Source organism: Orycteropus afer, unplaced genomic scaffold (genome assembly GCF_000298275.1).
Source record: "Orycteropus afer afer isolate SDZICR_OR568_19922 unplaced genomic scaffold, OryAfe1.0 scaffold00623, whole genome shotgun sequence".
Lineage (NCBI taxonomy): Eukaryota > Metazoa > Chordata > Mammalia > Tubulidentata > Orycteropodidae > Orycteropus > Orycteropus afer.
Window position 1 is genome coordinate 1186554 of NW_006922210.1, and position 12280 is coordinate 1198833.

Genomic DNA, 12280 nt, shown 5'->3' on the forward strand with positions numbered 1-12280 from the left:
ATTTATTATTTATATATTTTAAGAGCTTTACTTCAACGTTACGTGTACATTTAGTTTCATTCCCCATTTACCATGTCCACTGACCCCCATCTGATCCTTTCAGGTGCTTATGTATTTATCTGTAGAGCCTGGTGTTTGGTGTTAATGGTGATACAATACTGTGGACACAATGGTTCATATTAGCATCTGTTGTCTGTCTCTCGTGCAAAATTTGGTGTCCTCCCATTTCCTAATGTTGTCATGGTGGTCACAGTTCCTTTCCATATATCCCTTCCCTCACCCATAGACATGTGGGCCCCAACTAGCCCAAAATTAATCCTTCCCCTTCCCTCTCCGTCCCAGGAACCTACAAAGCGAGTTCCATCTCCCAAGCAAACCTTTGTCTTTTTACATTAATACACTCATACAGTACTTGTCTTTCTGCAATTGACTTATTTCACTCAGTATAATGTTCTCCAGGTTCATCCACGTTGTGAAATGATTCACATATCCCACATTGTTCTTAGATGTAGCACAGTATTCCACTGTGTGCATGTACCATAAGTTGGTTATCCATTCATCCGTTGATGGGCATTTAGGTTGTTCCCATCTCTCTGCTATAGTGAACTGTGCTGTGATGAACATAAGTGTACATATGTCTGTCCATGCACTCTCACCTCTTTAGGATATATTGCTAGTAATGGAATTGCTGGGTCAAATGGTACTTCTTGTTTTTTAAGGAAATGCCATACCATTTGCCACAATGGTTGTACCATTTTACAACCCCACCAGCAGTGCACAAGAGTTCCAATCTCTCTACAACCTCACCAGCATTTGTTATTTTCTGACCTGTTGAACTTTGCTATTATTGATGGGGTGAAATGATATCTCATTGCTGTTTTGATTTGCATCTAATGATTAATGATTGCGAGCAATTTCTCATGTGTTTGTTGGCTGCCTGTATATCTTCTTTAGTGAAGTGTCTGTTCAAGTCTTATGCCCATTTCCGAATTGGGTTATCTGTCTTTTTGGTGTTGAGGTGTTGAAGTTTTCTATAGATTTTAGAGATAAGTCCTTTATCAGGTATTTCATAGGTAAATATATTCTCCCAATCTGTAGTTTCTCTTTTTACCCTTTTGATGAAGTCTTTTGATGCACCTGAGAATTTAATTTTTAAAAAGTCCCAGTCATCTAGCTTCTCTTCTACCTCCTACACATTCTGGGTTATGCTTGATAGTCTATTTATGCCATAAATTAGGGCTCCCAGATTTGCCCGTATTTCATCTTTGATGAATTTTATAGTTTTGGGTTTCACATTTAAGTCTTTGACCCAGCTTGAGTTTGTTTTTGTGTATGGAGCGAGGTATGGGTCCTGTTTCATTTTTCTGCAGGTGGATATTGAGTTTTGCCAGCACCTTTGTTAAAGAAGCTGTCTCTTCCCCATTTAATGGGTTTTGGACCTTTGTCAAAGATCAGTTGTTCATAGATGGATGGGTCTATATCTAGACTTTCAATTCTGTTCCATTGGTCTATCTGTCTATCGTCGTACCAGTACCATGCTGTTTTGACTACTGTGGCTGCATGTTGTTATTGTTATGTGCCGTCGAGTCAGACCCGACTCACACCCCTCCTTGGGTTTCTGAGGCAGTATCACTATGGAAGTAGATTGCCCCATCTTCCTTGCGAGGAGTGGCTGGTGGGTTTGAACTGCCAGCTTTCTGGTTAGCAGTCAAGTGGCTGCATAGTAGTTCTTAAGATCTGGGAGTTTGAGATCTCCCACTTTGTTTTTCTTCTTCAGAAGTGCTCTGCTTATCCGAGGTCTCTTTCCTTTCCCTATGAAATTAGTAATTGATTTTTCCATGTTCTTAAAATATTTTGTTGAAATCTGGATTGGGATTGCATTAAATGTGTAGATTGCTTTAGGTAGCATTGACATTTTCACAATATTCAGTCTACCTATCCATGAACAAGGTAGGTTCTTCCACTTATGTAGTGCCCTTGTCTCCTGTAGCAGTGTTTTATAGTTTTCTTTGTATAGGTCTTGTGTGTCTCTAGTGAGATTTAATCCTAGATATTTTATCTTTTTAGTAGCCATTGTAAATGGTATTGTTTCCCTTATTTCTTTATCAGAGGACTCTTTTTTGGTGTAGAGGAATCCAAATGATTTTTGTATGTTGACCTTGTATCCTGCCACTTTCCTGAACCTCTCTTTAAGTTCCAGTAGTTTTATTATTATTATTGATTCTCTTGGGTTTTCTATGTACAGGATCATATCATCCACAAATAGAGATAGTTTTAGTTCCTCTTTGCCAATCTGTATGCCTTTTATTTCTCTTTCTTGCCTTATTGCCCTTGCCAGGACTTCCAATACAATGTTAAATAGAAGTGGTGATAAAGGGCATCCCTGTCTGGTTCCCATTCATAAGGGGAATGCCTCCATTAATGATGTTGGCTGTTGGCTTTGCATATATACCCTTTATTATGTTGAGAAATTTCCCTTCTATCCCTATTTTGCTGAGAGTTCTGAACAGGAATGGATGTTGGGTTTATCAAATGGCTTTTCTGCATTGATTGATATAATCAAAAGGCTTTTTTATTTTGTTTATGTGGTGGATTACACTGATTGATTTTCTGATGCTGAACCACCCTTGCAAACCTGGTATGAATCCCACTTGGTCCGGGTGTATTCATTTTTTGGTATGTTGTTGGATTCTGTTGGCTAGGATTCTGTTAAAAGATTTCTGCATGTATGCTCATGAGGGATATTGGTCTGTATTTTTCCTTTCTAGTGGTGTCTTTCCCTGGTTTTGGTATTAGTGTTATGCTTGCTTCATAAAATGAGTTTGGGAGTATTCCATCTTTTTCTGTGTTCTGGAATAGCTTGAGGAGCATAGATGTCAACTCTTCTGAATATTTGATAAAATTCTCCAGTGAAGCTATCAGGGCCAGAACTTTTCTTTGTGGTAAGTTTTTTACGACCTGTCCAACTTCTTCTTTTGTTATAGGTCTGTTCAAGTATTCTGTCTCTGAGTGGGGTAGTTTAGGTAGGTCTTGTGATTATACACACATGTCTAGAAGTTGGTTTTTTAAAAAGATTAATAAAATTGACAAACCACTGGCAAATTTAACAAAAGAAAAGAGAATACAAATAACATGAGTAAGAAATAAATTGGGCAATATCACAATGAAACCAACTGAAATAAAAAAGATAATAGTGGGATACTATGAAAAACTATACTCCAACAAATTTGAAAATCTAGAAGAAATGGGTAGATTTCTAGAAACAAACTACTTACTTAAACTAACACAGATTGAGGTGGAAAAGTTGAACAGACCCAAAACAAAAGAAATTTAGCAGGTCATAAAAAAAAATTACCAAGAAAAAAAGTCCTGGTCCAGATGGTTTCAGCAGAGAATTCTACCAAACGTTCAGAGAAGAACTGACACCAATCCTACACAAACTATTCCAGGACATAGAAAAGGATGGAATCTTCCCAAATTAATTTTATGAAGCAACCACAACCTTGATACAAAAACCAGGCAAAGACATCCCTAAAAAAGAAAACTACACACCAATATCCCTCATGAATACAGATGGAAACATCTTCAACAAAATCATAGCCAACAGACTCCAACAACATACCACCACCACCACCAACAACAACAACACAAAAATCATGACCAAGTAGGGTTCATGCCAAGTATGTGAGGAGGGTTCAACATCAGAAAAACAATCAACATCATCCATCACATAAATAAAACAAAAGGAACAGAACCACAAGATCGTATCAATAGATGCAGAAAAGGCATTTGATAAAATCCAACACCCATTCCTGATCAAAACTCTCAGCAAAATAGGAACAGAAGGGAAATTCCTCAACATAATAAAAGGCATATATGCAAAACTAACAGCCAACATCATTCTCAATGGAAAGTAACTGAAACCATTCATGTTGTGAACAGGAACCAGACAAGGATGCTCTCTATTACCACTTCTATTCAACATTGCATTTTAAGTCCTAGCCAGGGCAGTAAGGCAAGAAAGGGAAATCAAAGGCATCCAGATTGGTAAGGAAGAAGTCAAACTATCCCTGCTTGCTGAGGATATGATCCTGTATGTAGAAAACCCAAGAAACTCGGCAAAAAAAAAAAGCTACTGGAACTAATGGAGAGATTTAACATAGTGGCAGGATAAAAGATCAACATCCAAAAATCAGTTGGATTCCAAAACAACAATGAGGTATCATCCTGCCTCAGCATTAGTAGCATAGTTCAACAAGGGAGAAAATAACAAACGCTGGCGAGGATGTGGAGATATTGGGACACTCGTACCCTGCTGGTGGGACTGTCAAATGATACAATCACTGTGGAAAGCAGTATGGCAATCCCTTAAAAAAAGTTGGAATTAGAAATATCATTTGACCCAGCCATTCCATTACTAGGTATATATCCTGAAGAAATGAGAGCCAGAAAAAGAACAGACATATATACACCCATGTTCATCACAGCACTATTTACAATACCAAAAAGATGGAAACAACCTATCAACAGAAGAATGGACAAGGAGACTATGGTACATACACATAATGGAATACTATGCAACCCTAAAGAACAATGTAGAATCGGCAAAACATCGCATAACAAGAATGAACTTGGAGGACATTATGATGAGTGAAGTAACTCAATTATAGAAGGACAAATACTGTATTATCCATTATTGTGAAAAGTCACAGAAAGGTTTATATATGGCAGGAAATTTTCTTTGTTGGTTACCAGGTGTAAGAGGGGAGGAAACACTGTTAGACAGAAAAAGTATTGATTCGGGTGAAGAGAAGGGCAATGTACCACATGTGAGTGATCAACACAGTGGCACTGAGGAAGAGGAAGATAGAGAAGTGCATGGGAAGTACAGACAACAAAGATGAACCCTTTTGCACATATAGTACTGTGTTGTCAGTGAAGGCAAACATTGATCTACAGGTGGATAGATGGGTAGACAGGCTATCCTGTTAGGTATGTCTATGCAGGGAGAAATGTGCCCATGACCATGTATAGGGTTGGCAGATAATGTTTCTACAAGTGTATTTGTATGTTCTGTAAGAATTCCCAGGTATATCATAGAGCTGACAAGGGAGAAGGTTGTAGTCACTTCTTGGCCACAGCCAGCTACCCAGTGGGAGCAAGTAGTTTGACCTGTGATCTCAGGACCATGGTCGCAGGGGACCTCAAGCTCATTTGGCATAACATACTACACAAAAATATTGTTCTGCCTCCTACTTTGGTGAGCAGCGACTGGGATTTTAAAAGCTTGCAAGCGGCCATCTAGATGCAATGATGGGTCTCTATTCATCCAGAGCAAAGAAGAATGAAGAAAACCAAAGATGCATGGAAAAAATTAGTCCAAGGGACTGGTACACCATGTGATCCTCAGCCTATACAACTATGAGACCAGAAGAACTAGATGATGCCCTGCCACCACTGTCAACCACTCAGAGGGGGATCTCTGTAGGATATCCTGGATAGAGTGGAAGAACAATGTGGAACAAAACTCAAAATCATTAAAAAAAAAAAAAGGGACGAGGTTTGTTGGTCTGATAGGGCCTGGTGGAACCCCTGAGACAATGGCCCTAGCTGCCCTTCAGATCTGTAACTGAACCCACTCTTGTGGCTTCCAACAAAATAAGACATGCATATGAGCTGAACATTTACATGAGCTAATACACTCCTTGGAGAGATTAATCATGGGAGAATAGAAGGGCTGTGTATGCACAGACAGCTCGTGAGGCAGGAGTGCATGGGAGTGAAGGATACAGGTAATAGGTAACTATGGGGAGGAAGTGGGAAGAGAGCTGCTACAGTGTGGAGAACTGCAGTCAATGTCATGAAACAAAATGTGTATGAACTGCTGTGTGGAGAATGAATTTGCTCTGTGAACTTTCACCCAAATAACAAAAAAAAATTTTTTAAATAAGGTTGTAGCATCTTATTGACATGGAACTTCCAGAAATGCAAGCTGAAGTCAAAAGAGGATGTGTAAGGAGGGATATCACTGCCAATGTCAAATGGATCTTAGTGTAAGCAAATAATACCAGAAAGATTTTTACCTGTGTTTTATTGACTATACAAAGGCATTTGATTGTGTGGATCATAAAAAATTATGGGTAACATTGCAAATAATGGGAATTCAAGAACACTTAATTGTGCTCATGAGGAAACTGTACATAGACCAAGAGGCAGTCACTCAAACAGAACAAGGAAATACTGAATGGTTTATAATCAGGAAGGGTGTGCATCAGAGTTTGTACCCTTTCACCATATTCATTCAATATGTATGTTGAGCAAATCATTTGAGAAACTTGACTATATGAAGAACACAGTATCAAGACTGAAGAAAGATTAATTAACCACCTGTGATATACAGATGATACAACCTTGCCTGCTGAAAGTGAAGATGACCTGAAGTACTTACATATGAAGATCAAAGACTAGTCTTCAGTAGGGATTACACTTCCAACTAAAAGAAAAGAAAAATCCTCACAACTGGACCAATAAGCAACATCATGATACATGATAGATGGAGGAAATACTGAAAAGGTATCATTTCATTTGGATCCATAATCAACATCCAGAGAAGCAGCACTCAAGAAATCAGACATTGTATTCCATTGGGCAAATTTGCTGCAATGGACAGCTTTAAAGTGATTAAGAGTAAAGACGTCACCTTGAAGACTAAGGTGTACCTAATCCAAGCCATGGTATTTTCAATCCCTCATATGCATGTGAAACCCGGACAACGAATAAGGAATAATGAAGAACTGATTCCTTTGAATTATGGTATGGGTGAAGAATACTGAAAATATCATGGACAGCCAGAAGAACGAACAAATCTGTCCTGGAAAAAGTACTGTTTTGGAAGAAGTACAGCCTGAATGTTCCTTAGAAGCAAAAATGCCTAGACTTCATCTCACCTACTTTGGTCATGTTGTCAGAAGGGACCAGTCACTAGGGGACATCATGCTTGGAAGAGTGGAAGATCAGATAAAAAGGGGAAGACCCTCAAGGAGATTAACAGACACATTGGCTGCAACGATGGGCTCAAGCCCAGCCAAGGATTGTGAGGATGGTGTGGGACCGGGCAGTTTCATTCTGTTGTACACAGGTTGCTGTAAGTTGCAATCAACTTGACAGCACCTAACAACAATATCAAAGAACATCTGACTAGAACACAAAAGACACCAAAAGGAAATTGGAAATTCCTATCCCTACTGAAAGCCTGCTTTAAAGAAAGAGAGAAAATACCATTGCTTTCATATACTTTTCAAGATCTGTTTTTTCCTCATAGATTTTCCTTTGACGGAACTTTTTTGAAAAAGTGTTCGCTTCTTTTGAAACTCAGCATCAGGTCAAGTCTCAGTCAGTCTTGGCTGAGTACAATTAGGGAGAGCTGCTGACACTTCCAAGAAATCCTCCTCATAACTAGCATATAATTTATCTTGGAACATGCCCAGTCATACCACCCATATTTCCTCTCTTTAATTGTGAAGTCTCAGGAATGGGTTTCCATTGCAAAATAGTGCTTTAAAATAATGGATCAGTAAAAGATGTCAGACATCAGAACATTTATGTGAGAACTCTATTTACTATTTCCCTCCCTTGATTAGCATAAGAGCAAAGCCCCAAATTAATCATGTTGTTGTTTTAACAGTCAACTTTTTGCTCCAATTCCACTGAAATAAGACTTGTTTATAAATATATCTTCTTACATTAAAATTTTCCAACCCACAAAGAAGAGCCCACTTAACATTAATTTCTGTAGACACATTTATTCATTTTATTAAGTATATAAAAATTCCACATTTTTGCCAGCAGTTAAAAAACAGAGGACCCTTAAGTTTCTCAGATGACTTTCTACCAGCAACCAAAAGAAAATCATCAATGTCTAAAACTTTTTAAAGCAATCAAAATGTCTATTTTCCAAAAAGATATTTACAGATTTAAATTCAAATTCTGTATTTGTCATCAATAGAATTATACAAGGGCATAAAAAGCCTCAGGAGAAAGAATTTCATTACAAAGTATTTATGATCAAGAAAATACTGCTAACCTTTAAATAACAGGAAAAATGGCAAAAAAAAAAAAAAGTTAAAGATGCCTATTTTCACAATAAAAATGTACATACATAAAGAATGAAGCTAAATATGATGCATGAGCTTCAAAATCATTCTAGCAGTGCTAGCACAAATTTGTTATAAAGTGAGGTTGCCTTAGACTCTTCTCTCTTGGGTTTAGTTATAAAAATAAAGAATGTCACCAGAGGAGGGCTTCACCAAACTCAGTCCATGATATGAAGAGCCCTTAGAGATAGCAGTAGTAACCTCTGCTTACTGGCATTTACAAATCTATTCCACCAGTGGATAGTTCTTTGAAAGACATGATGGAAAGTTTTTTTCAGGTACAAAGAAATGTTACAAATCACTAGTGGGTGCTGGTCAAGACTTGCTTTAAGATTCTAATACAAATGAGTAGTTTCATTTCAAAAAGTACTCTACAGAGTATATATTTTACAAAACTACTTTGTGCCAATATGAATTATAAATTACCTGGAAACCATTTTTCTTTTATAATTTGTCTGATTCTGTTTCCCTAAATCCTCTTTTTCCACATAGCTTCTGTTGGTCTTTGAAGTCCCTTGAGATCTCCTTCAGTGCCTACCCTGTCAGTGATCCAGGCTAGCTTTGGTCATCTTCCTACTTTCTTCCTGCATCCTCTTCTCAGTATCCCACTGTGATCCCAACAACAAATACAATTACAGCAGAAAGCAAATAAATATTATCCAAGGTAAACACAATATACTCAAAGATTTAAAATAGTGTCCTAGAAGATTTTTCACAGAAAGTAAATCAGATCACAAAGTCTTGACTATGGTTCTGACAAAGAAAAATCTATGTTAAAAATGTATTCTGTCAAAACTACAGCAAACATTAGAAATGTCTCAATTAATTATGTCCAAAAACTGTAACACACACAAAAAAGTATATATATTAAACAAAGCCTTCAACATTTATTATCAATCCCACTGTAAAACATGATAATCAGTCTTTTCCTTTTGTCTGCAAGGGAAGCAGAAAAGAAACAAACAAACAAACTCTAAAACCCATATCTGTCCAGACACTAGATTCAGTCTAACTTGACCATAAGATGCCCAAGACAAGTACTTGTTCTAGATCAATGCAATGCCCCAATAGTGGAAATCTTGGTACTGAAGGGCACGATACAAGGAACACTGCATCTCAATCGCAAATCCTTGAGATCAGAGGGGACTGGTCTGGTATATATAACACTGGTGGGGAGCCCACACTACTTGAAGGACTTTGGAAATGTGAGTCAAAGGAGCTTGGTGTTACCCCAATCACAGGATCATTCTGTGGTACTTCACCTTTCAAAAAATCATCATCTTCATCTTCTACAATTTCCTGTGTAAAGAACAGAGATCATCAATAAGATTAAAACTGGCAATTTGAAAAGCTTCCTTCAGGAATGTGCTACTTCTGTAAAGATGAGTGTGAAGAAAATGTCAAAAGCTTCCTCTAACAGGCTCTTCATTATCATGAACCATCCATATAATTCTCACTACACTTTGTGTTTGTTTAAAGTTAGATTTCTGAGCAGATTTTAAGCTCAATAATATGACACTTCTATCTTTCTCAATGTTATAGTCCTTATATCTAACACATGTGAATGAATGCTCTACCTACCAAAGAATAAACTACTAAGGAAAAACAAAATGGTCTTTCCATTGATGACTTATGAAAAAGAAGCCAGGCCCATTAAAGATGACTTTGAATGTGGAAATAAATGGGCTTCAAAGAAACTGAGACCAGTAATACTAATCACTGATGAGCAATGGAGGAAATGCTATAGATCCACATCTTCAGCACATATTTACGATGATCTAAGTTTATGTAAACCTCTGGTATAATTTTAATACAAGATAATTTAAGATGGTTACTTGGTAATGATCAAGTGGTAAAAATCTAAGTTGTATGCTTTTACAATGTTGTGATGTATACTCACAAAAATAAAAAATAAATCATTTAAAAAAGAAAAAAAAATCTAAATTGTTCAGTTAATATTCAGTTAATCTTCACTTCAAAGTCTAGATATAATACATAGTTTAAACAAAAATCCCAAACCTCTTTTCCTAAGGAAAAATAATCTGGGCTTGGAATTTATTAAAGTAGAATAAATAATACATAGTATTTATTTTGCTGTTTACTATTTGACTATGAACTGTAACCACAAAGGAGATTACTAGTGTGGTACAGTGAATTAAAAATAATGCAGACCGAAGAAGGGTTGATGCCTTTGAATTGTGGTGCTGACGAAGAATACTGAAAATACCACAGACTTCCATGGGCTGGAAGAAGTGCAGCCAGAATGCTCCTTGGAAGTGAAAATGGCCAGACCTCATCTCACCCACTATAATCATATTGTCAGAAGGGACCAATCCTTGGAGAAGGATACCATGCTTGGTAAAGCAGAAGGTCAGTGAAAAAGGGGAAGGCTCTCGATGAGATGGACTGACACAGTGGCTGTAAGGATAAGCTCAAGTATAGCAAGGATTGTTTCTTTCTGTTGTACACATGGTTGCTGTGAGTCGGAGCCAAACTGATAGCACCCAACAACAACAATAGCCATAGTATTGTAATACTCCCACCAAAAGACTGAATGGGACTATTTAAATAGGGTAGTTGTGGCCCACTAAGGGGATTAGATACCTGGCAATTATGTAATTAAAGCACATAGCTCTGGTAGCATAGTGGCTAAGGCACTTGACTACTAACCAGATGGCTGGCGGTTCAAACCCACTAGCCACTCCTCGGAAGGAAGGTTGGGCAATCCTACTTCCGTAGTGATACTGCCTCGGAAACCCAAGGAGGGGTCGCTATGAGTCAGGTCTGACTCGACGGCACATAACAACAACAACAACAACAACAGCATACTTATGGGGAAAGACCAGGCAAGTATTGTGTCTAGAACCCTAATGAGGAGACTGGTCAGTTCTGCTATCCTGCTATGCTTAAAAGAGCTAATTCCAAAGCAAACAGGAGACCTGACTACTATCAAGAAGACAAGACAGACCTATTTTGGGGAGTAGCGACCAGGGCTTAAAAGCTTACGAGTGGCCATTTAAGATGCAACTATTGGTCTCTCTGCATATGGAGCAAAGAAGAGTGGACAAAATCAAAGATATATGGAAATAATTAGTCCAAGGGACTAAGAGACCACCGGAACCTCAGCCTACACAATCCTGAGACCAGAAAAACTAGATGGCGCTTGGTTACCAATGCCAACCATTTGGAAAGGGATCAAAATTGGAGATCCTGGATAGAGTGGGAGAAAAAATATGGAACAAATACAAAACACAAAAATGACCAGAATTACTGGTCAGATAGAGAATGGTGAAACCCCAAGACTATGGCCCCGTGTTATACTTAGGGTCTAGAATTGGACTCACTCACGTGGGTTACGTCTCAGCCAAACAATACAAAGGTCTATGAGCTGAGCTTCCCCAGGGAGATGCATCCCTTTAAACAGTCAACCATGGGAGATTGGAAGGGCAGTATTTGTATAGGGGGAAAGCTACATACATTAGGTAGGAATGCGTAAGTAAGAAGGACATAGGGAAGGGGTAATTACATGGAGGAGAGCTCTTCCATGGTGGGGACTGAAATTGGTGCTGTGGAACAGTATGTGTATGAACCATTGAGCATAAAATGAATCTGCTTTGTAAATTCACACCTAAATCACAATAAAAAAACTAAAAAAGAAGAGATAGAAAGTAATGTATTCTTTGGACCTGGGTCCCTGCACCAGGAACCTCTGAAGATACAGCTTTAACATCATAGAGATGGCAAGAGACACAAGAAGTGGTGGCAGAGAAGCTATGGCAGCAGAACCAGGATACCAGCAGATGGCAGACTTCCTGGCCCACAGAGCAAGAAAGCTGAGAACTTTTGTGCAGGAGGTACCAGACACTTGGTGGAGCCAAGTTTGCCAACCCACAGAGCTAGAGAACTTTGTAATAATTGCTTGAACACAGCAGAAGCCAAATGGCCATGGTGCTGAGGCCAAGAGTTACAGAGAGGCCTAACTCTGGGCAATGCTGAAAACAGGCTGTCCTGATCAAAGAACTGTATCCTGAGTTGTTTCTGATCTTGAATTGTAATTTGTTACCTCCCTAATAAGCCTCAGTGATACCGCCTCGGAAACCCAAGGGGGGTTTGCTATGAGTCGAAAT

At 38.3% G+C, this 12280-nt stretch overlaps 1 protein-coding gene across 1 annotated transcript in view; it reads right to left on the reverse strand.

Annotated features, from left to right (window-relative positions):
- Positions 1-9269: 9269 nt before the first annotated feature.
- Positions 9270-12280, reverse strand: part of RRN3 (RRN3 homolog, RNA polymerase I transcription factor) — a 54301-nt gene continuing 51290 nt past the window's right edge. Inside the window, exon 18 of the mRNA XM_007956476.2 lies at positions 9270-9452. Within this exon, the coding sequence (XP_007954667.1) occupies positions 9270-9452 (183 nt within the window). The remainder of the gene's footprint in view (positions 9453-12280) is intronic.